Source organism: Phytophthora cinnamomi (genome assembly GCF_018691715.1).
Source record: "Phytophthora cinnamomi strain GKB4 chromosome Unknown Contig131, whole genome shotgun sequence".
Taxonomy (NCBI): Eukaryota; Oomycota; class Peronosporomycetes; order Peronosporales; family Peronosporaceae; genus Phytophthora; species Phytophthora cinnamomi.
The window spans coordinates 411,096-438,387 of NW_027151064.1; the positions used below are offsets into that span (position 1 = coordinate 411,096).

The window sequence follows — 27,292 nt, forward strand, 5'->3', positions numbered from 1 at the left end:
AAATTGTCCCAGGACTGCTTGCACGTGCTCTCGACCCTTTGCTTCTCCTTTAGGCCCAGAGAGGCTATAGCTGGTTAGAGCTGTCACTATGTAGACCGTGCCCACATGCGCGCACAGTCTTCGTGTTCTCCCTTCCGACGGTCTTCTACCGTGGGGCCTGTCGACGTACGTCACCAGTAGTACGGCGACTACGGCTTACTTCGGCTTCAGCTGCTTCCGCACGACTTCGTTCGACAGTGGCTTTTTCACTAGCGCTCCTCTAGTTGACTCAAGTAGATGCTCGCTCAGGAACTCAAGTATATGTCTTCGTTAGCTTGCTGCTGCCTGTACCGGCAGATACAATGCTCTGGTTGGCGCTTGCTTCGCAGCGCACGCTCTTCCGCGTCTTCGGCTTGCCACCGACTCCGCAGATCTCAGACTGAGCCGTCTTCTGGGTTCGCTATCCTTGGTCCTGGCTGAGCGTGTCTTTTGGGGCGGGCGATCTTTGGCAGCGACGTTTGCCAACACGCCTCAGCCACACAATTGTCAACCATACAGACGATGTCATGGCGGTCTGCACTCGCTGGTGCTGCAATCTTTCCACGCCGTCGCCTGCCGTCCTTGATCCGTTACGTCACTATGCTGCTGTATCCTGCTGTCATCATCGTCAAACACCACATTAAACACCACATCAAACATCACCTGCTCTCCGCTGTCCATTGTAGACGGTCTCCTTCACGAATCAGCGTGACCCTGAAAACCACTCTGCTTACTGAACCTCGCACGCAAATGCACAGTGCCGCAACTTGCACATTGCTATATCCCTGGTGCGCTGTCTGGGTGTTAAACAATGGGTGGTATTATACGTAATGCCTACGATTAGGAAGAAACATATCCTGGGCTTTTGGCCCACCAGCTTTAACGCGCAAGTAACGCAACCGATCGTGACCATGCCGTACACACCGAAGGAATACAGTACATGTACACGAGTGCGTGTTGTTGGAGGCGTCCAGCGAAGCATGTCCCGCAAACGCTGAGCAAAAATCCATTCACCAAAATGTAGTCTCATTAATGTCGCTGGCGGCATCTCATACCGGACAACATGTTGCTGCACCACTGGTGGGCATGCGGATCTGCTCGGCTTCCAGCGCAAACTCTCCCTGCTGTCGATGAAGATATGATCGCAGTCGGTGGCTTAGTACCCCCATCACCAAGTCTTCGACTTCTTGAAGGCAGTCTTTCTTCCCGGTGAAGCCGGTTGTGTATTCGGCGTGGAGTTGCAGCATTGTTCGGACAACCGAGCTTGGTCGTGCTTCATCGTCGGAGCGAGTGATGATAGTCCAGCGATGCATGCGGAATTGGATTCCTCCTGTTGCGAGAACCAAACGATCGGCCTGGACCAGTACCACGCGGTTCGGTTCTTCGATCTTGCGCACGAATGTAAACCCGCTGAGCTCTCTCGCACCCACATCGCTTTGCAATAGCCACACGAAGCTCTTTTCCACGGAGGCTGGCTTGCGCTGTCGGTGCTGGAAAACAAGCAGCGCGCAATGTTGAAATTGAAGTTAGTAACTACGGGTCAGGGCAACAACCTCAAACTGACTTACGAAGTGGTACGACTTGTCGTTGTATTGCCGAACAGCGAGAAGATCTCGCCAAAACATCGCGCTCGCCTCCTGCACCGAGCACGGCAATGTGGTCGTCATTGTGATCTCGACCACCCTGCCACATGTAGGCTCTTGCTTTACGCACAGGACGGAGTCAGTCGAAGGAGTTTCTTTGTGACGAAATACTACTTCAGAATCGAGATACAGCCCTTCAGTCGTCTTCTCCAGCCCGTCGATCACATCCACAGCGCATCCTGCTTCAGTCGACGGAAGTTGAGCCAAAGGGGAAGGCTGTCTGCCAAAGACAGATTCAAAGTTCTGTACATGTATAAACGAAAGCAAGGTTAGGAAAAAAAAAAACTTGCGATAGAAATACATTACAGCAGAGTACGTACTCGAAGAGAGATCTGCGCCGGGAAATCATCACGTAGGGCTGCATTCATCTTCATTTGCTCTAGCAGGACCGCTCGTAGCTTCTGGTTTAGCTGTTCCGACTTGAGGCGCTCGTGGTATTCAGTTGAAGCAATCGTAGCCCATGAAGTCGGCACTAAACTGGTTTCTCCATTTTCAAGTGGGACGCTCACCAAGCATGGTAAAGTAGTTGGTCCAGCGTGATTCCGTTGAAGTCGCTCCAATTCCCTTTCTAATTGGTGGCTCTGAGCCCGCAACGCCAATATCTCGGCCTTTTTGCGACGCTGTAGTTGCGTAGATGCGCCCGGAGCTTTCTTCCTCTTCCTCTTCATAGGCTTTGGAGCCTCTAACTGCTTTTCTGGAAGAAAACTCGCCTCCTCCAGCACACCGTCAAGCGAGTCAAGCAGCACCGATTCCATGTCTTCGTTGCTGTAAGGAGAGCTGTCGTTTTCACTCTCACTCGTAGTGACGTCGCCGGTGCCGTTGCTGTTACCATCATCCCACGCGTCGATAAAAGTCACCAGCTCCTCTAGCGTCGATATGGTATCCGCTTCCCCGACCAAGAAGCTCATGAGAAGCGATTACTGTAACTAGGTCCGATCACGCAAGACGAAAAATGAGCGATGCGGTCCACCCACCCGAGTTAGTGATTACGATAGCAAAAGGTTGACGAACACCGGGTGTTTATGCAGGCCCAATACTCACGTGAACATCGATAGGCTGCGTCGATAAGCTGCGTGAATATGCAGCCGTGACAACTGCAGCTCGCGCCAGAATGGGTGAGGTCCTACAGCAGTGCGTTTCCACTGTGCAAAAAGCAGATACCCTGAGCCTGAAAACGACGCTTTTCATTGCCACCGCCACGTTAGTCGATCTACGCGCTTTGCATCATCGCCGGCTCTGCTCGTGGTCCAAGACGCTTTGATCTAGCGCTAGTGCTTTGGAAAGGTGTTGCTATGGTATCGTTGCGGATAGCTTGCTGGGTTTTATGTGAAACTCCGGTTCAAGTTCATACTTGCAGATTTACGGTACTCAACACGCAGCTATTCATACACAGTCGCTTTGCTCCATTCAGCGCACGCTCACACAGAGATCCCCGGTATCATCACCGCAGATCGAGTCTCGTTCAGCATCACGTTCTGTTGCGACTGCAAGTAGTGGCGGTACAGCTTGCTCAATTCCTGAAACGCTGATTCTCGAGCAAAGGAAGCTTCTTCGACTGGATGACTCGCTTCCGAGTCGAAAAATAACTGCTGAAAAGAGCGTAGTACTGATGCGTCCTTGGGGGCATCCGCCGACGGCGTGATGAACATCCACGACTGATTGCGGAACTGCAACTGGTACTTCGGCAGCCGCAAAGTGTCTACCCAAATAATGACGACTCGATCAGCTTCTTCGTACCTGCGTACGAAGTTCTGTTTCCTGAATTCGAGCGTGCCAATTTGACTCTCCAGAATTAGAGCGTAGCTTCGCTCGAGAATATTTGGTCGATCTCCCAACGACTGACAAACAGAGGTCCCCACTGTAAGTAAAAATACTGCGTATCGAATACAAAAAATCACGGCACGTACCTTGGAGAGACTGAACCATTTCCACAGCGTATCGCTCGCCTCCTTCAACGGGCACATCATCGGCGTGGTCGACATAATCTCCACCGTCTTACCCAGCGACTGGCTGTGCTTCACCATCGCTTGCACACTGATCGACTGCAGCGCCTCCGGCCGATAGACCGCGTCTGCCTCCAAGTACAAGCTCTCCACGCTCCTCTCCAGCAACGCCAAGCTGCACGCCGATTCATCGACCAGCGGTCGACACGGCTCCGGCTGCAAGAAGTCCATGCCCTCCATCGCTGCTGTCCCCTGCAGTAACTTTCGCAACGTCTCGCTGACCTTGAGTTGGTTGGCCATGATCTTCCTCAGCTTGGTATTGGTCTTCTCCGCTTGGAGACGCCCTCGCCACTGCAGCGCCGCCTGCTCCGCGTAAGTTAATGCCCCTTTTGTTGCAGCAACGTAGTATCTTCAACATCCAGACCTTGTGTTGCTCCATGCTTAAGTTCCTCCAACCGAGTCTCAAGCTGCGCGACTTGGACTCTCAGAGCAACAATCTCCGCCTTCTTGCGGCGCTGTAGCACGGTCGAGGAGCTGTTCGGGTATTTCCGACGCGGTTTCTTGGGCCCAGCAGCATAGGGCTCGCCTTGTTGCTGCTGCTGCTGCTTCTGCTGCTGCTTCTGCTGCGGCGTGAGGCACCTCGGCGCGGTAGAAACGCCCATTGGGGAGCTCCATTCGTCCACGAAGGCCAGCGTGGCCTCTAGCGTAGCGGCTTCGTCGGCGTCAGTGACCAGAATGCTCATTATTAGCTGTCGAGTAGGGGAATACCAGTCACTTTTGCACTGGCGCTGACTTATGTGGACTACATAATCATATTGACTGCGTAATCACAGACCAACATTCACACGACAAGGTTTTCAACCAATGGATGGAGCGATAAAGTGTGATTGGACAAAACAGAAAGGCAAGTTCTAGTTGAAGTTGGGGCTCTGGGGGCTCTGCTGCAGCACTTGGGTGAGCGTTTGGCCCACGAGCGTTTGGTTGTCGAGAATCGTCTTGAGCACGCGGTTGGCCTCCTCGGATTTTTTCCGCTCGATGAACTGGTCCAGCGCCACCTCGCGCCAATCCACGCCTCGGTCGTTCGCGACAACGGCCACTTGCGGCTGCGAGGCTCTGGTTTTCAGCTGCTCGAGGTACGTCTCCAGTTCCTGGACGTGCGCGCGAAGGAACGCGAGCTCCGCCCTTTTGCGCCTTTGCAGTCCCGTAGACGAGCTCCAGCCGGTGCGGATACGCTTGCGCTTCGGGGGCGGCTTGGTCTCACTGGCGGAGGTCGCTCGTCTGACGGACTCGGTGCTCTCGACTAAGGCCAACTTGAGGTCTGCGTCGGCGATACCGCACTCGTTGAAGGCCCTTTCGTCCATCTTGAATGTATCGACAAACGCGAGGATTTCCTCAACGATAGCCATGTCGTCGTCTTGCAGTTGCAGAGTCATGTTCGTACTCGCGTATTTGTGTGTGTCGCTCTGGCGGTGAGAATTCGAAAGTGACGAACTACCCGAATTCCGTTGGACGACGACGGCGATGGCGATGCCAAGTACTATTTCATGGGGAGACCTCATTGGCGCCTGCGCACGAATCTATTGGTGCTGGCTCGTTGGACCTTTCCTCTTTGATGCTCATCTGCAACGTGTGCGTCCGCTTAACGCCAGCTACGCGCCCACCAAGCTCTCGTAAACCGTCGTTTGGCGCAGTTGCTGCAATTCGCTAGTAGAAAGGGCACCTCCCTGTGTTCCCGCTGCGTTTTGAGGGCATTTTGCGCTGGTGACGGTGACGAGATAGCTATAGATTCATAGCCTTACACACGTGTCCTGGTACAAGTGCCGGCGATACTAGTGGTGGACTCAGCAAAGGAATACATCCTACTGTCTGGGCTTAGATCGCTTTTGCGTAAATCTACGGTATTTGCCCTTGACGAACGGCGAGAAGGTGTATCTATTATTGCGGTCCTGGTCTGTGTGATCGCCAACGCAGCGGGGCGTAGTCATCATTGCTGATGCTCCATCAGGCGATGCTTGACAGGCATAGCGAGTTTTGCTAGTTAAACACGTGCAAAACACTAGTCATCCTCGAGATACACTAACGCGTTGCGGATGTTGTTCGTTCCGTGTTTGCGCGTCATCGATGATTACGTGTTGCAAGAAAAGGGAAACGCGGCAGCTCTCTCTTTGTTTTGCCACAACCATGGCTTACTACAGCTCACCAATGGCAGCCAATGAATCAAAACCAAACTTCGAAATGCTTTTAAAGAAGTTGGTATGTTTGTGGCTACTAGTCATTTATGAGGACTAGCCATACTTCTTTTCTAAGCATTTGAGGATTTTGCGTTTTTGCTTCGTATTATTTTTTTGTTTCTGGCAGTGACTAAACAAATATAACAAATAGTGGTGTTCTCGACTCGTCGCTTGGCTGGGGTCAGGATCCAACAGCAACGTAACAATTCTCCGTGGTTCAGTCTGTTACGACAACTTTTTCGCGAGAAAAAGCTCGCATATTACTCCGATAGTCCACGTAAAGGCACTAGCAGCGTCGTTATCTCGACAAATAGTGTAAGGCGTGAATTCGAGTTGTTGTAGTTAAACCTACTACAATGCAGTAGTTTTTTTTTACAGCTAGCAAATCATTTCGCTTCAGGAGCATACGTATCACGATCGCTATCCACTCCAGCTGGGTTTGATAAAAGAGACCAAGGTCCTTCGTGTTGACAGACATTCGCGCTACGGACTGATCGCTTCATACTGTAGGTTTTGATTCAGCCATTCATAGTTGTTGTACCCGTGCTTTCTCGCGTCCATTTAGCGAGATATGTCCTCTATCGAACTGATAGTAGTGTTAGGCCTAACATGAACTATACACACTTTTAGAATTGGTAGACTGTTGCTAGACCATTGTAATGTTTTTTTTCTATGGTGTTTAGGTTGTCACGCCCCACAAGACACGATGCTAGCTGGTCCAAATATTTAACTAATCAGACACTATCAGTTTTGGGTAGAGGGCCTGGTTTAGACGGCTCAGTGGTGTTAAAACGCTCATGACAAGACCATTGATACCACGCATGCTGCTATTCGGCACCAAATATAACGTCAGTCCCTTCAATAGCTAAGCTTTGTACTTGAGAAGTCTAGTTGGGGAGCTGAGGGACTACATCTTGAAATGCATCTTGTCTCCACACGCAGTGGATTCAAACTACTTCGGAGTAGTAGACAACTCTCATTTCACTCAGCTATGACGTGTCGTACTGGTATTGGTCAACGCCAATAATTTCGGGATACCTTTATCAAAGTGATGACTTACTAACGTGAAGAATTGCCATACCACGCAAACTATCGCTGACACGGTGCTGATTAGCCCATAAGACTTTCAGCTTGCGGTTTAGTTTCGAAACGTCTGGCATATAGGTTAGCAGCGTAGCCGGATTTGCTGTCGTGTCCTTCTCCTTCAGCCTGCTTGTAGTATTTGTGCTTCCCGGAAAACCATTATTTCCGCCCTCTGGTGGGATTGCTGACGACGTTCTTTATCGCCTTATTCGTTTCTTTTTATTCCAGGTTTGGACTCATTTCGGCTCCGACGTGGCTTTCTCGGTGAGATTGACACGATGACCCACCGTCGGACTGTCGCAGGTGGAATGAATTCGTGCGAGTATCTCGAGGGAGTTGTCAGCTTCCACTAGTAAGAAATTCATCGCAGTTGCTGCCAGACCTGAGCACCGTTACGTTTTGATCCATCAATGAAGAACTGAGTATGGTCACCAGTCCTCAAGTTAGCGCAAAATATTCGACACCGTACTACTTACATGATATCTACACAACTTAGTAGGCACCAGTTCATCAATGCTGAGTGTGTTGCTGGGCAGAAAGTAAACCTGGGGAAACTATTAAATTGCCAGTTTTGCCCGTTTACTAAAATGCAACGATGGTACAATGTTTATTAAAATTCCACTCGAAAGGGCAATATATCCATTCCGCGATACTGTCAGCGCAGATATGCCTGCACCAATCGGAACTGCACTGAGCTCTTGCATCTATTGAGCGCATATATTCAGGATGCAAGTGCTGCAAATAGAGGATGCAGAACCAGTCATGGTAATCAACCCCTAAACGTGTTCCGAGTTAGCACGGCGTGTTCTAGCAAGCAAGGCCTCATCTCTGCAATTATTGTGGCTAGTGATCACCCTTTGTGGGATCATCCTTTAGAAGAAAATATTAGGCCGGTGGGTATAATAACAGAAAAGCTCTGAATGACCTTGTTCTCTCAACTTAGTGAAAGCTAAGACCGAGTCTGAATACGATTCTGCACCTGCGCAACAACCCAAAGCGTAGGCAGCAGCTCTGTACCTGAAAAAGTGGACCGTTGTGAGTTTGTTGATGCTTTCCCTGTAAAAAAGCGATATGGAGGGTGTCGAATCAGTCTCCTCAAGTGAAATGACTCCGTATAACTTTATGTATCCCTTTCGGATCTTTCGTGGTGTGTTCACGCCTTGAAAGAAATCTGTGACGATCGTCTGCCTCTTGAGGTGTCACGAGCCACAACAAGCGTCGCTGCGGTGGATTCGGTCCTAAAGCGAAGCACCTAAAACCTCCGCCTACCAGATAGTGCTGGAACATGCATAAAGTAATAGACTTGAATCAAATCAGGTAATTAACGCGACTTAGGCTGTAGGCCAAACAAGTTTACGTGGATATAAGATTTCCTTTACGGGCGATTTGCATCTTCATCACATGTCCACAGCAATATTTTACACTTCATCGCTGCCTTTCGCGTGGGTGGCATTTAATTTTTAGTAAACTTTGTATCCATCGTGGCATTTTAACAATTTCCCATTACATTAGGCAAACTACATCTTGTTTTATGGAGACTGGTCTGAGAAGTTGCGTAAGAAAACTCGAATTCCAGTTGCATGTACTTACATGTACGTCGGAGTACGAGCTCTACTGTCTCAAAACCTTGGTTTTCTTTTCGATCCTGTATTTCCTGACATTGTTCGGTACATAATACGTAAAAACTACCATGCTGGAAGCCAACGCGTTTTATTTTCACACGATCAGAGGTATACGATTTATATGTTAATCTATCAACTAATTTAATCAATAACACTCACCTTTGACGAGGTCGGCAGAACAATACGTCCAGCCTTCTCCATCAGAGCATTTTGTTGTGCTTGAAAGAACTTTCGGAAGGCGTTGCCTAGACTTCCTATGATACTGCTCTGCGCGTACGAAAAGTCTTCAGGACTGACCTGGGATTCATCTTCGTGTTCCATGTAAAGCTCCAGATAAATCTCCACGACGGACGCATTCGTCTCGGCACTGGAAGGGTTGACTGTCATCCAGCACTCGTCACGGAATTGGAAGTTCTTGGAAGCAAGTATCATGCGCTCGGCAATGACGAAGACAGTGCGATCTGCCTCTTCGAACTTCTGCATGTATTGCAGTCCGTTCAGCTCCAACATCCCCGAGGGGCTCCGCGCGTTCATAACAAAGTTCTTCTCGTGTGCGTTCGGTTTGCTAGCCTTCATCTGAAATACCAAATACACGCGTGTCAGTCCCAGCACAATCGACGGAGAAGATACATGTGCAGACTTACATATTTGTACACCTTGCCTGGGTAGTCGCGGTACGTCGTCAGCTCCTTCCACAATATCTCGCTCGCTTCTTGCACGGAGCACGACAACGGCGTCGTTGTGATAAACTCAACCACCTTTCCACGCTGCGCGTCTTGCTTGATTCGCATATCACAAGAAATGGCTGGGGATTGCGTCGTAGCGTGGAATTTTGTCTCCCACGTCTTGTACAACCCCTGCACGAGCTCTTCCAGCTCCATCAAAATCTCCTTGCTGTTGTCACCGTCTGCCAGACCTATTGAGCTGTCAGCCGTCAGTAGCGATTGCTCTGTTCGAGGCTCCGTCGAGAGTACGAACTCCATGCCCTATGCATCAACAAAACGTGGGCAAGCTCAGATATCCGGTGTCGCTAAGGTCCACCACAATAGTATAGAGAAGTATCGATAAGCACTTACATTGAGCACCGAGCGCTTCTGCAGCAGTCCACTCAGAGCTCCGTTCACCTTCTCCTGGTTTTCTAGGATGGACTTGAGTCTGCGGTTTGTCTTCTCGGACACCAGTCGCTCGCGGTACTGGACAATGGCCATCTCGTGCCAGTTCGCTGGTGGCTTCTGGATCACATCGCCCACCACCAACGCACCGTCGTCCTGCCCTGCGGCCAGACCCAGCGCCACATCTGCGGGTAAGAATTTGTTCTTCTTGAGCAACTCCACTTGAGCCTCGAGATCCTGGGCCTGTTCTCGAAGCGCCTGAATCTCCGCTCGCTTGCGTTGCTGGAGTCTCGTGGACGAGCTAGCGGCACTTCGGGTTCGAGGTTTCTTAACAGGCTTAGTATCAGCACTCGAGGACGACTCTGAAGTCGTGCGTTGGGGCTTCGAGCGTTTCCTGGTGGCGGGTCTCGCGCTTACAGGCTTCGGAGTCAACAGTTCAGCTGGCGTGATTTGACTGTACACATCGAGCGGAGAACTGTGGATGTGCAGGGCGCTTCCGGCCAAGGTCTCCGATAAGCTTTGGTCTTGGGCCTCGCAGCCGTCAATGAAGGCGAGAGCCTCCTCAAGTGAGACGAAGGCGTCGTCTTCAGCTACGAGGATTTCCATGGCTGAGGGCCTTTCGTCACGATGAATAATGTCCCTGGCCTCCTCACTCAACACGTTATATGTGGACTACATGTACGAGAGTACGACCTGGGACCTTCCCCGTTTCCCTCAAGATGATCTCGGAGATCGACAGACGGGATAGGTAGTGTCAGACTTCCACTGTCGGTAGGCACAGCCAGGTCATGTTGACGCGGTTTTGGCGATTATGTGGCACGCCTTTGCCGTGCCTATCGAGGACGTGATCCCGTGACCCAAGAGTCGGAGCAAGTCACGCGTTGCATACGGCATATTGTACAGGTCACCACACAGTCGACCGGACCATGCTTTATGCAGCAACAGCAGAGCAGCTTGCAGCATGGACAGCGGGGTATCCAGGAGAGTTCACGGAAGTGACCTAAGCAAGCTGGCAACGGTAGCACCAGGTCACCTGATGCCCGTCCACGTGGCTTACCTGGCAGGTGAGCCACGTCGACGGGCATCACATGGGTGTTATACCAGATTACCCCGTTCTCGTCGTATGCCACACAGTACACAAGTATCCATCGCTTGCATTGGCCCGGTCAACATGAGTTGCCCCTTTCATAGTGCACGAGACAATTTCGACTCCTCAACGGCTCTCTACATTGTAGTTGAGCTGGAGTTATCGGGTCTGCTTATACTGTACTGTAGTAAAGCAGGCATCGTTCGTCAGCGGCACTATTGCATACGTCAGGGCTGGAGTTTTATCTTTTATGACTCGCACGAGCATGATTGCTTTATTTCGCTTATAAAAGAAGAAGTGTTGGTTACCGATTATTGGGTCTTCTCAACTTGCTAAGTAGTAGTGCTAACTATTTTCTTGTCATGTATTATTATAAAAGCTAGGAAGAGCGACATGAATCCAATGTAATCGTTCTAGTGTGGGCAAACAATGACACCACCCTCTACTTGAATCCATACATAGTAATTTTTTCTACGCGACTGAGCCAGAAGTAAGATCCAGCAATTGATTCTGCTCGCTTTGCCAAAACTCACGCATCAGTCTGCCCATGCCACGCAAAATCGTGTCGTGGGCGTGTTGAACGTCCTCGGGTGAGAGATTTTGCTCGTCGGCTGGTGAATACATGGAGAGTTTCAGGTTCGTGTACATCACGCACGAATTGAAGGGATCCATCTTGGATCGAGCGAAGACCGCGTAGGCTTGACTTCGGAACCGAAGGTTTTTAGTAGTCATTTGGAGCAGGTCGGACCAGATAACGATGATCCGATCATTCGATTCAAACTTGCGCAGGAAGTGCAACTTGTGGAAGTGGTAGCTGCTGCCGTGAAGAGAAAGTGTGCCGTTCACTTTCGTTTCCACCGTGTTGGACTTGCGACTGCGATTCTGAGCAGTAAACCCGTGTTAGCATTAGCCAACTCGCCAATCCAGCAATCACGTACCGAGCTGCTTTGGAGAGAAGCCCAAACGTGATCGAACGCGGCTTTCATGGGCCAACCCAGCGGTGTCGTGGTCTCAAACTCCATCACATTGAGCTCGCATGTCTCGTTGTACAAGGTTTGAGAAATCGAGAAAGGTGTAGGACCATTCTGAGGTCGATACACCTTATTAAAACGCCGATAAACACTCTCCACTTCACCTTGAAGCTGCTCCATCAGCATCGAAGACTGATCGAACGTGAAGTGCGCGTCTCCATAGTACGGGGACTCAAACGACCGCACAAAATCCATTCCCTGCCGAACCAACGGGGTTAGCTAACCATTGTTGCCCGCTTAGAGAGCCATTTTAATTCGAGTACTTACAGTAAACACGTTCCGCTTGAATATCATACCCTTCAGCTTATTGGAAACTCTCCACTGCTTCTCGAGTGTTTCCTTCAGCCGCGCATTCATTTGCTCCGCTTGCCGCCGGCTTTCACGCTGTGTCGCCACTTCACGGCGCCAACTAGAACCTTGACCATCGATTGAAGTGACAGCCGGCGCAATATGGTGGCTTTCAGCTCTCAATCGAGCCAAATACCCTGCCAACTTTGCAGCTTCTTTTCTCAGCGCCTCGAGCTCAGCTTTCTTACGACGTTGGAGGTAGGTGGAGGAGCTCAACGCACTTCGCACACTCCTCTTCTTTCGTGGCAGTGATGGCGTCTGCGGCTTGGATGAGTGCTTTGTTCTCGCGGGGGTTATCGCGTCCGCATATTCGCCTAGTAGGTCTTCGATGTCTTCAAGCGAGAGGGGCTCCAGCGACAAAGCGCTGGAGTGCTTGTCTTCATCTGCGCTGCGTCTTTCGCAGTAGTCAATGAAAGCCAAAGCTTCATCCAGCGTGACCAAGTTGTCTCCATTCATTGCAGTGATACTGCTGTAACCTCGGTTAGCTTGATTGCTTATTGCACTGGACGAGACACCGGGTCGCCGTAATACGGTACATGTATGCGGTTGTCGGTAAGATGGGGGATAGGAACGAAGCTTTGTGTCGCAGCAGAAGCACCCGGGCCATGTGGTGTTTACTTCGGTCTTAGTGCCTCAGGGCGTCGATAAGCAGCAAACGAGACGTGCTGTCCAACAGTTGGTGACGTGAGCTCTTGAACTCGTGACAGACTTTACGGCCAGGACAGCAAGAACGGAGACAGAAGGTTGCATGACATTGTATTGGCTGTGCAGGTGGAAATTCTGCAGAAGAGAGGAACAGTGTAGCGGTACCAACTTGGGGCCCCATTTTATCCGTTGTGCTCTTCCAGTTCATCGTTCATCCGAGGTTTGAGGTAAATCAAGGCCAAAATGTTATTTTACGAGGTGAAGTGGTTGACCAATAACGACGACCTTATTTTGCAACAAATTATCGTTGATTGATGTGATAATTCGCTTCAATTATTACTACACGACACCAGCCTTGCAAAAATAGTTAACACCATGAGAACAAGAAACAGATTAATCCTTACGACGATAACTCTAAATCTACTTGCAAGAGAAAGAATTAAGTTCCAGCAATCAAGTTTGCTCGCATTGCCAAGACTGGTGCATCGATCGGTCTGCAAGAGTACGTCGTGAGTGTGTTGAGCTGACTACTTTCCAATTGGAAGTTGCGGAAATTGAGATAGGCGAAGCGAGCATCTGGATCGCACGACATCCACAGCAAGCGGTGAGTTTCTCACAGAGCAAGCAACACAGACACAAACTTACACTTCGCGCATTTCGCTTGTGCAGAACGCGCCTCCAGTTGTTGAATGATGGCTCAATCTTGCTGTTCGTGCGGATTATATATAGTTCGAGGTTATTAGATGTGATGGCTGCGCTATTGAGGCAAAACACTGTATTTCCTCGCAAGCGGTGTCTTCAGACGCGGGTTCTGTTCTGTTGCTCCAAGTTATGTACCGCGCTAGATACTTCGGCGTTGTGGGATGGTCGAAGTCAGTACATGTAGGATGGTGGGGGTGGGGTTGGACCGACTCACGTGTACTAGTATTGTACTCGTACAGACGTACAGTACAATGATTACTTAGTTTTGAGTACACCAGGCAGAGGTATTTATCCGTAAACCGTGGCAAGTAACGTAGGCTAGAGTAGGTTACTGGTATTACATGCACATGTATGACGCCAACTGGAAGTATGGTTGTGCTCGAGGGGGTAAATCAGAGCAAATGTTTGTGAATCAGTCAGACATCATCATGAGCGATAGCGGAGTCAATTTACTGTAAACATGAGCAGCTTCTTTGAAGTTAGTTTTCTTCAAGTTGCATAGCCTGTTGCATGTTGTTGTGGGCTTCTACGTATTAATAAAGGATGACTCCGAACACTTTGTGCATCAAAGCAAACTTTGCCATGACGCGACGGCAGGTTACCCTGCCATTATTTCCAGCAGGGCTTCTCAAATCCAGATTCAAAGACTCCGTCACAGCATCATGCGTGTCTACCGCGTCGTACTCGGTTCTCTTGTCGCTACGCTGGTGCCAGTCAAAAGTGCAGCAGACCGCTCGAGTGTCGCTGTTCTCACTATGAACTGTTCGACTCCACTTGAGGCAAGGAAGAGGACATGTTATTTTATGTCAGCAGCAGCACAACGGAGTCAGGTGGCCTAATTTGAAGGCATCGTTCAGTTTTTCTTTTGGAGACGCAAGGACGAAAATTCAACTGGTCGGCTTCGGTTGGCGGCAAGATAGGCTAATAATGTGCGAGATATTGCTGGGACCGCGCCAGCGATAACTACGGTGGTGTCCAGGTGTTGACGTCCAGTAGTCGATTGCAGGACTTTTGATATCAAATAAGGTAGGGTATCACGTCGCTCTCGTTGAAACTCACCTGGTCGATTCATAAGAATGGGGCACCTTCGAAGAAATGGATGGATCTGTTATCGTCATGTGATAGCTCGTTATAGACTAGTAGGACGCGATCGATCTCAAGCTGTCGCGTCCACGAAGAGTGATCGAGGAGTTGGTAGAGTGCACTACCTACACTCTCTTCCTTTCTGGCGTAGGATGCCTAATCGCAACATATGCATAACCGCAACATATGCATAATCAATAATTTCAAGGGACTGCACGTCTCCACCGCAGGACCCTCTCAGGCTGAGTTGCGTCATTCTGCAACAGTTCCCCAACCAACCGTATGAGCTTCCTGGTCACCCAAGACGATAATTCCATTCTAAGCGAGGCGTTTGCCTTCATTGATGAAGCTTGTGGAGGGCATGATTCCTCTTCTGGCGTCGACTCGACAGACGGCGACAGCGGCCTCGATGGGATCCCTTCTCTCCATGATCTCGTTGATAGCGACAGCCTTGAACTACTGGAGGCTGGTGACATGATCACTGAAAACGCCACATCCTCGACAGTTCAAGATAAAATCTGCCAGGAACGAAAACAGAAGAAGAAGAAGACGAAGAAGCGTCGAGTCAGGAACGCTGAGACTTCATCGACTAGTCTCCAGCGACGCAAACGCGCGGAGCTTGCGAGTTTACGTGAGCAAGCGGAAGAATTAGAAAGTGTTATCGCTCAGATAAAGCACGGCGTCGTTGCTGGTCCTTCGTCGCAGACAGATACACGGACTGCAGTTGTGACCATGGATTCAGGGCGTTCCGAATGGTGCAGACATGCTATCGAGCAGTATCGTCTGCGACTGCAGTCTGAGAAAACCAATCGACACTTGACATCAATCCTAAAGAACCAAGTCAAGCTCCGCGAGACGCTGCGTGGTGTCTTGCAAAAGCGATCTGCGCTCTACGTGAGTGAACTCAACCTTTTCGTTTCATCGACGACAGTGTTTGATAATGTGGTGGGAATTTTGCGTGCAGGGCATGGACTACTTGATGAAGAGCGAGGTGTCAAGATGCGGTGCTGCGCTTTCTCGCTTCAGCGTTGTCGATGCTGCAATGGCGGATCTGGAGGAAACAGCCGAGCATCTCCCCCATCGCTTTGGTGGGATTTTCCGGCTGAATCAAGATTCGCCGTCACTCAACACCTCAATGCAGTGCACATACGATGAGCGACGACAAGCCAAAGTCATCGAGTTCGAGTCGACCACACCGCTGACCTGTTCGCTGAAAGACGCTATTAGTTTCATGTGGCGACAATTCGCGGCTGATAGGGTGAGCGGCTATAATGGTGTAATTTCGCAGGCTGGTGGTCTAATGCTTGCCTGCTATTTTACAGACACCAGGGACTAAGCCGAACACGCTTCTGAAGAAGGCTGTAGTTACGATGTCGAGTCGCAACGGTCCCATACAAGCGGAGAAGCTCAATTTCGTGCGAAAGTACGAAGAAAGGGACCAGACACTTGTCAGCTGGGCTGACATCTTGGTGCTACCTACGAAAAGCGAGCTCCACTTCAGAACTGAAGGACTTATACTTCTGACACCTTCAACGACCGACCCCAAGCAGACGCTGTCGCGGTCGTATTTAAAGATGTACTTGGACAGCAACGATGCGACTGTCGCTGTACGGCCCGAGGACATCGCGTACGCCCAAGATATCGTTCTCGGAGCGATAGCCATGAAGTATCGAATGTACTGGCAGTCGTTTCAAAGCAGGCGGGTTGAGGAATCTGGACGGGTGACAACATGACGTCAATAACGAGAGAAACGATAGTGAATTCATGGCCAAAGTCACCGTTATCATTCATCTAATCTAATTGAGACCCTAGTGCAAAGTTTCGACTTGTCACGCGAGAAGGAAGACCTACTACGTAGTACGACTGTACTTGATGCTGTGGTTATGAGTGGGTGTGTAAAACTAAGAGACACATATATGATACCGCACGACGTTACTCCACTTCCGAAAATCTCTTCTTGTACGTCCAACCCGTTGAGTATTCGGCAGCATACGCAGGCACAGTGATCAATACAGTGGACGTAAATCAGTTATGGAGAACCTAAGTCGCCTAGGAAATCTGCCGAATTGGGTCCCTTCTGCCATTGTTGCTGGGACGCAGCGGCTTCATCTACGTGCTCGTCACAATATAGTCCTGTGACTAGCAAAGGGTTATATTGTGACGACCAGTGGCAGGAATTAGCTCCGGATTCTGTTGCGCCTCGATGCAGTCAGCTTGAATCTTCTCAAAGTGTGACCACATCACCGCTCCCAGATTTTGCAGCACAAACATATTCGCCGCCTCTGCGTTTTGTGCCCCGGTAGCGGTCCTCGATCCCGACGAGAACGGATTTGCGTCAACCTCTGGAACCAGCCGATACCGTGATTGAATAACAGTGCCAGAATGAGGGTTCGCGGGGGACTTGGAAACAACGACGAATCCTTCTTCCCGGAAACGCGTCCCGGCATTCAGCGGTTGGTCGGACACCAAAGTCGAACACGTATCATCCGGTTCCCCTTCTCGTACCTCCTCGACAGCGACAAGGTGCTCAACACGACCGCCATCTCCTCGTCTCGCAGTTCCAGCTCCGTCTCCTTCTGCATCCCGCGCTCCGTCTCGATTTTTCTCTAAAATCCGAAGAGGAACACCACCCCAAAGCAAACATCAGTTCTCCCACAAAAAAGTCATACCAGTAGCAAAAAATCTATCCACGAAACTCACGTGTATCCTGTAGTGATTAATACCGCGTTCGATACATTCGAGGTCATGGTGAAGCAAGCTCGTTTGACACACATCCGAGTTTTCTTGGAAGTTCGTGGCAGCCGATTTGTGTAGAGTGGAGAGTATTAATCTGTATCACCCGCATTATTTAGGCAAACAAGAGCGACGCCGCGGCAGCACACAAGAGCTATGACCTTGTCAATGCAGTGTACTTTTCGAAACCATCACTGTCACAAAACCGAAGGAACCTAGAGTAGCGAGTTGCTCTACTGCACAACAGGAGTGCAACCGATTCTGCTCGGTATTCCAGAAACTCTTCATCATCCTGCTGAGAGAGCTTAGAGCCATGTTGTGAGCCTCGTCGAAACCTTTAGTAGCAGTTGTCTCGCCTCCGCATTCCTTGTGAAGCTTCAATTCGGTGTGAACTATACACTCCTTCAACGGATTCGTTTCCAGCGGAGTGATGACAGTGTATCCCAGAGTGCGGTACGGACATTTCTTCGAAGAGAGCAACAAACAGTCGGACCAAATGATGACGACCGGACCCACCTCTCAAACTTCTGAAGAAAGTGGAACTTGTCGAAGTGAATAACACAACCGCGGTGATCAAGATTGAGTTCTGGTCTTTTCGCCTATACAGTAAAATCACGATACTAGAAAATAATAGCATGAATTGAAGCACCACTGACAGCTCTGGACATCATCTTACGAATTTGTTCGCGAGAAAATCTCAAAGTGTGTCGACTACAGCGTCAGTGGAAATCTCAAGCGACGTGGTGGTGATGAACTCGAGAGTTCGCGACTAGGTTTTCTCATCGTAGTTAGGTTCACTTCTGCTTCTGACGATTGGGGCCTGCTGCGGTTGGAAAACGTTGCCAAAGTCTTGATAAAGACACTTGTCGCCATGATTGCGGCTGGAGATCAAGCTTTTGCTCGACAGCAGCGTCAGCTTGCGGCGCTGCTCGAGCTGGAGCCCAATGAGAAGAGCGAGAAGCAGCATGGCGCGTGCAGCAGTGCCAATGAGCTACGACGGACTGCGGCAGCAAATTCTACTGGCTTAGTGCACGAGGCACAAGCTGTAAGTGGGCAAAGGTACACGCTCACAACTGCATAACGCTGGATCTGAACAAGAACACAAGAAGAACTGCAGTAGATAAGTTAGTTCGGATCGTAAAACTCGTTTGCATTGTGTTTCAGCGTTAATAAACTTTCCCCTTAGGCCGGTTCTCAACGCACGCGTTTTCGGACACTTTGTGATCTGATTGGTTAACAGGACGTTACAAAAATGATCCTGCACAACTCATGCGTTGGTAATAGGCCTCTCAACGTTGATTGGCTCAACGTTCGGTCAACGGACTTAACCGAAACGTTGTCGGTTGAGGTTGAGAGGTTGGTAAAGCGCTGTCAGCCTCACATTGCCTAGCCTAGAAAATCTGACAAACTCCGTCATCTACCTGCGGAACGCAATAGAAGCTCCAGCTGCGAATACCATGAACGAAGGCCCTCACAGTTCTCCTGTCATACCTGCGGCTATTCGTTCTGCGTCGACACTATCGTTCACTTCGCCGATTCCGTCTCGAGCTCGAAACCGAGCGCCAACTCCCAGAAGCCAGTCGTCCGCGAGGTCTTCTCGCCCACCTATCGCCGTCATACGGTCGCCAAGATTGAGTGCGCCAAGCCTCTCACAAGTTCATGCTGAGCCTCCCCTGCCCAGAGCGCCTGAACCGAGCAACCTGTTCAAAATGTGGCGCCCAAAGTACCCCGAAAGGTGGGAGTTTATCCGCCTTGTTCCCGGTGACCAGTGGGCATCGCTACCGATCGATAAGCTCAACTCTAAAATGGCATCTTCAGCATACTGCACAAAATGCCACTCTCTCGTGAAGTATTCGCATGGCTCGACCAATTCAGTTAAGCTGCATATGCAGAAGTATCATATGGATGTGCTTCTAAGAGCTGAACAAGATCGCCAAGAGATCAGGGCTCGTACGGCGAAACGGCAGCTGCAGAATGCATTTGATTTGGTTCCAGAATCGACCAAGCGACAGCTTACGGCGGTGACAAAGGCTCAACAGAGCTATGCCAACGGACTACTTGCTAAGTGGGTGGCACAAAGCATGCGGCCGCTAGCCATCATTGAGGATCCCGGTCTCCTGGAATTTATTGTTTTTATTACGCAGGAACTGGGTGGTGTAGTTTTAGATGTACCGGGTGCTACACAGTTACGAGCTGATATTGAGCGAGTTGCGGCTGAGTTGAGAGCTTCATTAAAAGCTCGTATCCACACGAGTTGTCAGTACTTTTGCATTACAACGGACATTTGGACAAGTCGCCGGGCCCAAAGTTATATGGCGCTAACCCTGCATTACCTCGAAGAAGACTTCACAATGTGTAGTTGGACGCTTGAAGTTGAGGTATTTCCCGGTATGCATACTGGTGTTGCTATAGCGACCGGGTTGGAGAAAATGCTGGAACGGTGGGAGCTTAACTTGGCGATGTGCACATTATTGGTTCGCGACGGCGCTTCAAGTGCCGTTCTCGCTAGCGATATATTAGGTGTAAATAACATCTCATGCATCGCCCACTCGCTGCATCTAGTTTTGGGTAGCGCCTTGGCGCGACAGAAAGGATCTATTGGTGAAACTATGGTGGCTACTTCCATTACGACAGCTGCCATCGATGTACCTGTTCATGGCGGAACTCTACAAGAAAATGAAATTGTTGCTGCCTCCGAGGAGAAGCAACAAGAGGTGCTGAGTGAGATCGAAACAAATCTACGTAAGTCACTAAAGAACGACACAGCTGCAAAACGTGCGTTAGCCGACATTCGTGACGTTGTCCAGCGATTTCGCACCCTCGCAACGTATTTTCGCAAGTCGCCAAAAGCGACAAATCGCTTGGACGCAATACAGAGCGAGGAATGGAAAAGACCACCGCTGCATTTAATCACAGATTGTCCGACAAGATGGAATTCGTGTCGTGATATGCTGGAGCGACTTATTGAGCTCGAAGCACCTCTAGATACCTTTTTTACTTATCTTGAGAAGCCAGAGGGGAAGGCGGAATTTAGGGATCTCAGTCAAGACAAGTACCAAGTGCCTAGGGATTGGTTTATGATTAAGTGTATGGTAGCGCTGCTGGACCCTATCGCCGCTGTTACGAAGGTTCTTGGAGGTAATTACTATCCTACATTAGCATTGGCCTTCCCGATGCTCCGCAGGATCAAAAAAGTGCTTAGTAGCTCAACTATCTTTGATAAGCAGGCGCGACTTGTGGGCCGCCATGGCTTTCAAGCCGATACGCTTTCAAAAATGCACGTGGTTCGTAAAGCCATTCTTTCGCTTTTCATAGAGCGCTTTCAAGGACTGAAGTTTGAGCTGGTTTGGATCACGTTTCTGGATCCGTGTTTCTACAAAATGAATTTGGTACGACCTGATGAAGTTAAGGCAGCAAAAAACGCATTAGTTGACGCTGCTGCATTAGCAACCTTTGATTTTGCAGAACAACCACGTACACCGGCCCAGCATTCACGCAGAAGCTCTTTGCAGCGATCTTCAAGTGATGATACAACTGGTGTTTGGGACGACGTGTTGGGCTCTGATGACGAAGAAGAAAATTTGCCTTCTGGTGATGGTCTGTTGCTTCAAAATATTCGGCTCACGTGCGCTCAGGAATTTGTTTCTTATCTCGATGCTGCGAAGATTGTCCCCCGTAAGCAGGATCCCCTTGTATGGTGGTCTGTGAACGGTCAACAATACCCTTCTCTTAAGCTATTGGCACGAAAGTGGTTAGGATGCGTCGCTACATCAGTGCCATCAGAACGGGCGTTTTCCACGGCAGGCAACACAGTGACAGCGAAGCGCTGTCAAATGGATCCTAGCCTAGTGCGTGATATAGTTTTCATGGCTGAAAATGCCGACCGCAAAAAAAACGTTGTGTAAAACTAATTCATAAGGATTTAACTTGCTAATTGATGATATCTTTGCTTGCGCTTTTAACGCCTCACACTGCGCACCGTCGGCCTTCATCGGCTGCGTACCGATCGTGTTATATAGCAGGTTGTTGTCCGTCGTGGCCCAGCTGTCCGTGTCGGTGGCCGCGGCGCCGAAGGCTGGCTGCAGGCCCGTGGTCGTTGGTGTCTGCACGAGACGCGCGCGGCCGTCGTGTTCCAGCATCTCACACAGACTCACACCGACGCTGGCAGGTCACGCACTTCTAATGCGCGAGGCCCAGCAGTTGCTGCAGCACGATGCGCAAGTCCACCATCTGCGGCGCAACTGCCTTCCCTCCAATAATGAGTATAAAGTGTGCAATGAAAGTGTACAGACGTAGGCTTTAACCTCAACCTCTGATTCTTGACGTTTGGCTCAACCGCGAGGTTGAAATTAACGTTGGGGGGACTAGTTGGCAAGCGTTAACTACTTTTGGCCAATCAGTGCACTGCATTATTTGCATTCCCCCTCAAAGCACCCCCCCTCCTCTGACATGGCGTCGGTCCGGCTTCGACGTGCTTCTCCACCGCGCTTCACCCCCACCGCAAGGTAACGGCGTCGCTGGAAAGCTGAAGATGAGCTGTGCGGCCTTCTGGTTTGTTTGGTAGCCATCAAGCCATACCAAGCAGCACGAAAAAAAAATTCAACAGTTCGAGAGCGGATTTCGTGGCGAGTGCATGGTTCTACGCTACTTAGAGATTCAGCTTTCAAGAGATACTACAGGGACTTGGTGGGTTGGACCAGTTTCGCTCCCCATTGCCGGACGGGGGAGTCTTGGTCAGCGCTTCAGATATTGTTGAGTCGTGAACCACACGAAGATCACACAGAGTAACAGTACAATGATTGGATAATATTGATCAAACACTGGTCCAATCAAATTTGGTCAGTTCCATTCTCAACCGAGCATACGGGGTAGGGCACGCATGTAACGCACGCGTCGAGAAAAACGCTTCGGTTGAGAACCGGCCTTAGGAACCCCCCCCCCGGTTTCGCGACAAAGCTAGCTTTGCGCTCTCTGAAGCGTGGGTTTCTTGATCCCGGAATGCCCCGTCTGGTCCAACTCTACTGATCTACGTCGACTAAGTACGAATTTGCGAAAGTTCGGTACTGGATTAAGTGTGGTTATGTTAAGTTCGCCTTAAGTTCGAGAAACTTCAACCATGACAGGCTGCACGGTGGACTTCGATGGCGACGTGGAGATGTGGGTCCCTTAGCCAATTTTCGAAGTGACCCGAGCCCCTGAATTATCCAGCTGGGATCATGCTACTCTGATCGAGTCGCTTCGGGAATGGGAACGAAGATGAGCCACCGGTGCACCACCACTGGTGAGACGTACGAGGACGTGGTAGCCATTATTAAGAGTTGTTCGAACACAAAACGCTGAGAAACCTAGCTACCTACGTGTTAACAAAGCTGGTGGCGGATGTGACCGATGCCGACATCATGCGGGCTGTGCAGGCCCGCTGCTGCACGCTCAAGAACGAGATTGTGCCTGACGCCACGTCTCTGATTTGTCAGAGGCTCAAGATGGACCTGTCCATTGATGACTGCGATGCGCGAGTGTTCCGCTGATACGAGTACTTCAACGGGATCATGGAGGACGACGGCCTATGTGGTGCGGTAGTTCTCGAGAATTTGGGAAATGGGAGAATGCGGGATCCGGACAACGTCATAAAACCATAAGACTGACGGAGCTAGATCCAGATCCCAGAGATGAAAGCAAATTACTACTAGGTATGGACCTGGGATACGTAGAGCGCAACGAAGTGCATGGAGTATGTGGAGATAACAGTCAAAACCCCTGAAGACAACGCGGGATATGGGAAGACTACATCCACAGGTTGGATGGATTTGGATCCAGGATCCGTTTGGATCCAGACTCAGGTGGATCTGATCTGATTCCTGGATCAAACCGGCTACTTGGATCTAGAGTCACGCTATGGATCTACGGCTGTGGCTTAGTGGGAGTAATCAAGGAGCACGCAATGAAGGTATACAGGTCATGTAGAATCAGTGGGAAGATAGGATCCATATGGATGATAGGACTTTGGGATTAAACCAAACTTACCGGTGATCAGACCTGAATTTGCATTGGACATCGCAGGACCTCCCTCCCTCGCCTGGAACCTGGAACTACATTGCGTAGAAAGGATAGTGGTAGGAACGCTAGCGTTGGTAATTGATTATGGATAATATATTGGCCAGCTTCAACCTCCTGGAGATCCATCCTAAGCCTAGATCTACTTGGCCGGCAGATCCTTTCAGCTCTCGCAACCGAAGATCCTGCCATAGGAGACGACAAGTACGACACAGGAAGACCTGCACAGGACAAGAAAAGGCGCCTCAAACACACAAAAGGCATCGCTTCGGCTGGAGCCAGTTCCAGGCCGCCAGATCCAAGTACACGGGAATTGGATCTGGAGTACCTACCGTGTGTAGTGGGATGATTTCCACGCTGCTCCACCCGGATCCCCGCGTCTCGTCAAGACATTCCTTCTCCACCCCTTAGACTCTTCGGAAGACACCAGAGAACCTCCGATGTAGCCCTATCGACGGGTACACAACGCGAGAAGTTCTGCACAGATCACGGATCATTGGGGGACCCCCTCATTTGGTCATTGTCCAGGCACTGTTAGGAAGTTGGATCCAGTGATCTTGCATATTTTGCTGATCACGCTGCATCACACCTACAATGACTAATCGGTGCATAAAATCCGACTGACGCTGGCTTCAAGAGCGGAATGAAGGCCCGTAGTCGCCTATTGGTTGAAAATCGGCAGCCTCCAATCCTCAAGGCACAAATCACCCAACTTATCGATATAGAGAGGTGTGACTGTAAATCTGATGACGTCGCCCTCTTCGATTTGATACTGAATATGCGAAGGCGCAACAGCGATTTCGTCGGATTTCGCAGGCTTATGCGACAAAGGCGGATTCGAAGGCGGCGAAGCCCGAAGGAAAGGCCCAGATGACCTATAATGCCAACGCCGGCGCCAAGGTCGAGCCGGCACACTCAACCCCGTTCATAGCCCCAACGTTTACTCCTATCCGCGCACGCGATCGTTCCTCCCTCCGCCCCATGATGGATACCTCTTTTGCAGGGGGGGGGGGGGGGGGGGTACAGGCTGACCGACTGCCCAGCAGCGATCCACGCCTAACTCGAGGAAGTGGAGTAAAGTATTGCGCGTCTAAGGGGCATCGTGCGGACGCAGTTCACTCTAAGCCTGCTAGATACGCAGATAGTGACCGCACCCTGAGAATTAATGGGCTGGTAGAGATGTCATACCAGCCAGACACTGGCGCCGACAAGAGCGTTGTGCCCCGAGAAACTATCGACGCTCTCCGTGACATGCAGCCAACATTCCAAGTGACGAACCTCCCCACTGCAGTGGAAGCAACGACGACGGATCGCTGACCTCAGCCGTGCGACCAAGAAATGCCACTCGACTTAGCGTTGACGACTACTGCTGGTATGGTCTCATTGTGGTCGGTACCCTGTCTGGTTTTGGTCGGCGACGGGAACGGGGATGGGTTTTTGTTAGGACACGATGTGCTAAAACGACTCGGAATTGACGTTAACCAACAGCGCGCTCAATTGGCTGGACCATCTCTGCTGGACGGAGAAGTAGACGAAGTTCCTGTCGGAGCCGATATCCCGGACCCTGTTGCAGGCCCGGAGTCTGCCTGTGCGCGTACTCAGATGGTGGACCGTGCCGTGGCAAACGCTTTACAGTCGGAGTATGTCGGTCAAGTCCCTGGCTTGCTGGACAGGTTTCCTGATGTGTGGCGCGAGGCCGTTGGCGTCGTTCCGCCAGCGGAGGTTGAGATCCTCCGAGTTACGTAGAGGCCAGATGCCGTTCTCACCGCGGCCCGTCGTGTCAATACGCACTGCTGCAATCTCAATTTATACGCGAGTATGTACGGTCGCTTGTTGTCAATGCCCTGGTGAAGCAGAACAATGCACCTCGATGAACATGTGCTATAGTTCGAGTACGCAAACCTGGCACACAGGCCAAGTTCCAGCTGACCATCGATTACCGGCCCGTCAACCGCGTAGCCGTTCCTATAGCCGGTACGATGCCCCTGGTAGCGACTACGGTCGACTTGTATAGCGGCAAAAATATATTCGCGCGTTTTGACATAGCGCAGGAACTTTGGCAGTTGCCCCTAAACGAGGCCAGCCGCGAGATATTTCATTCATCACTCCAGATGGCGTCTAAACGCCAACTCGTGTCCCGCAGGGAGCGATCGACTCTGCTGTGTACTATCAGAGCCAAGTGCAGACCAAGCCGCACCCCCCCCCCCCCCCCCCCCCCCCCCGATACCACGCTCGGCGTTAGGGTGGGTGGACGATGTCATTTTGTTCCCGCCAAGAATCCATGAGTTCGTGTAGACGCTTGCAGTTTTTTTGAGCTGGTGGCCGAAGCCAATATCAAGCATAATATAGGCACTCGTCGTTGTTCGAGCTGGAGATCCTATGGTGCGGACGTCTTATCTCCATCGACGGTGTCCATCATGACCCCGCTCGCGTCAGCGCTCTCGCTGATCTGCCCCTACCTGCTATGGTGGTCGAATTGCAGTACTATGTATGTCCTACGAATTCGCTGCATGATTCACTACCAGATTACCCGACACTTATTGCGCCCCTGTAAGACAACGGAACGCCTGACAACGTCAAGCAGACAAGTCATCCCTTTCACTCATGCTCGACCTATTGCACCTGGGCTCAACGGATAGATCGGCTCGCCAATTCCCCAAGTTCAAGGCATCTTAAGGAAGCGCACCCAAGGTGTACATGTGTAAGGTAGCTAGCAAGGGGTGAGCAGGAGGAAGTAGAGCAACACTGCCAGCTTTCTCTCAATCTCGTTCAGTGCTCATTTTACTCACAAGCGCCCAAGTGGCGGGGATTGCCACTTTGAACCGGTTCATATCAAAAAGCGACGGGGCACACCGGTCGCGTCAAACCCGCCAAGATGAACAGCTCCAAGCGCAAGGATGAAAAGAAGCTCTATTCGACGTACCCAATCGTCGTTCGTCATGCCGTCGAAGTGAATGGAATCGAAGAAGAGATCGTCCTCAAGAAAATACTCAAGTTCATCGATGGGGGATCCAAGGACTTTCTTGAGTGGGTGTACAACTTCAAGCAGCTCGCAGGCACGAAGCACTGGGGCGCTGAGGATAATTTTGTCAACCCCATCACTTCTGCTGGAAGGTGACCTGCGCGACGCGTTCGAGTTTGAAGTCATCTCTGACGGAGATGTGCGATTGGAGGATGAATTCTAGCACGTACGCCATGCTGGTCTTACCTGTAGACTACAGTGAAAAGCTCCAGAAAGAGCTTTGGTAGGTCAACATGAGCCGAGCCGAGTCCCTCGCCGAATACAGCAAGAGCTTCCGAGCGCTGGCCTGAATGGAGAAAACACTGACCGGACTGACCGAGAACTCTGCCATGTGCGAGGATGCACTATGCCGCTTATTCAAGCGTGGCCTTCCGTTTGAATTGCAAGTAAGTACGACACCAATGGGCGGGTTTACTCGACGGTTGCTACATTCGTCCATTCTTCGAGCGTATCGAGCAACGCGAGAAGCGTCTTCATCCTGCCCCGAGCACGCGTGACCAGGAAGACCGCAATAACAACTACCACAACAACTAACGCAGCAACGGGCATCACAACAGCTACAACCGCCACACCTAAACAGCAACAATCGTCAGCAACAAGTACGGTAGCTTTCGTAAAAGAACCACGCACAGCATTCAGGCGACTGTCGGGCTCTCCAACAAAACCGCCAGCATGGGGAACATCAACAAGCTGATCACCAGCGCGGCCGTAGCGTTCGGCAACTCTTTGAGAACGCCCATAGTCTGGAAAGGCATGTAGAGCAGCGTGCGCATGGCTCCAGCTGAAGTGTACGTGTTTGTGGGACTCCGCACTCCATCTAACCCGTCGCAGCTGTCGATGCACATCGTGATCAAGTTGGACAACGGCAACGAACAATACCCCGCCCCGCTCGACAGCTGCTTCGCAGAATTATCCGCAGTAACTTCATGCAAGAA

The 27,292-nt window shown here is 50.6% G+C and overlaps 8 protein-coding genes across 8 annotated transcripts; 2 read left to right on the forward strand and 6 right to left on the reverse strand.

Moving 5' to 3' along the window:
- Positions 1-1,067: 1,067 nt before the first annotated feature.
- On the reverse strand, positions 1,068-2,569 carry IUM83_17653 (uncharacterized protein; the record flags this gene model as incomplete). The annotated part of the gene is made up of 3 exons (XM_067942615.1): positions 1,068-1,508; positions 1,587-1,904; positions 1,982-2,569. 3 exons carry the CDS (start codon positions 2,567-2,569, stop codon positions 1,068-1,070), a joined length of 1,347 nt encoding a protein of 448 aa, XP_067779981.1.
- Positions 2,570-3,079: 510 nt separating this feature from the next.
- Positions 3,080-4,043, reverse strand: IUM83_17654 (uncharacterized protein; the record flags this gene model as incomplete). Its single annotated transcript, XM_067942616.1, has 3 exons — positions 3,080-3,499; positions 3,569-3,967; positions 4,029-4,043. 3 exons carry the CDS (start codon positions 4,041-4,043, stop codon positions 3,080-3,082), a joined length of 834 nt encoding a protein of 277 aa, XP_067779980.1.
- Positions 4,044-4,515: 472 nt separating this feature from the next.
- IUM83_17655 (uncharacterized protein) lies at positions 4,516-5,037 on the reverse strand (the record flags this gene model as incomplete). Its single annotated transcript, XM_067942617.1, has 1 exon — positions 4,516-5,037. One exon carries the CDS (start codon positions 5,035-5,037, stop codon positions 4,516-4,518), a length of 522 nt encoding a protein of 173 aa, XP_067779979.1.
- A 3,644-nt stretch (positions 5,038-8,681) lies between these two features.
- On the reverse strand, positions 8,682-10,258 carry IUM83_17656 (uncharacterized protein; the record flags this gene model as incomplete). The annotated part of the gene is made up of 3 exons (XM_067942618.1): positions 8,682-9,116; positions 9,185-9,526; positions 9,617-10,258. 3 exons carry the CDS (start codon positions 10,256-10,258, stop codon positions 8,682-8,684), a joined length of 1,419 nt encoding a protein of 472 aa, XP_067779978.1.
- Positions 10,259-11,210: 952 nt separating this feature from the next.
- IUM83_17657 (uncharacterized protein) lies at positions 11,211-12,127 on the reverse strand (the record flags this gene model as incomplete). Its single annotated transcript, XM_067942619.1, has 3 exons — positions 11,211-11,621; positions 11,678-11,968; positions 12,038-12,127. The coding sequence occupies 3 exons, from the start codon at positions 12,125-12,127 to the stop codon at positions 11,211-11,213; spliced, it is 792 nt and encodes a 263-aa protein (XP_067779977.1).
- Positions 12,128-14,830: 2,703 nt separating this feature from the next.
- IUM83_17658 (uncharacterized protein) lies at positions 14,831-16,281 on the forward strand (the record flags this gene model as incomplete). Its single annotated transcript, XM_067942620.1, has 3 exons — positions 14,831-15,442; positions 15,513-15,806; positions 15,871-16,281. The coding sequence occupies 3 exons, from the start codon at positions 14,831-14,833 to the stop codon at positions 16,279-16,281; spliced, it is 1,317 nt and encodes a 438-aa protein (XP_067779984.1).
- Positions 16,282-18,193: 1,912 nt separating this feature from the next.
- IUM83_17659 (uncharacterized protein) lies at positions 18,194-21,420 on the reverse strand (the record flags this gene model as incomplete). Its single annotated transcript, XM_067942621.1, has 3 exons — positions 18,194-18,282; positions 18,353-18,370; positions 21,261-21,420. 3 exons carry the CDS (start codon positions 21,418-21,420, stop codon positions 18,194-18,196), a joined length of 267 nt encoding a protein of 88 aa, XP_067779913.1.
- Positions 21,421-26,210: 4,790 nt separating this feature from the next.
- On the forward strand, positions 26,211-26,584 carry IUM83_17660 (Pol protein; the record flags this gene model as incomplete). The annotated part of the gene is made up of 2 exons (XM_067942622.1): positions 26,211-26,449; positions 26,521-26,584. The coding sequence occupies 2 exons, from the start codon at positions 26,211-26,213 to the stop codon at positions 26,582-26,584; spliced, it is 303 nt and encodes a 100-aa protein (XP_067779938.1).
- Positions 26,585-27,292: the final 708 nt, after the last annotated feature.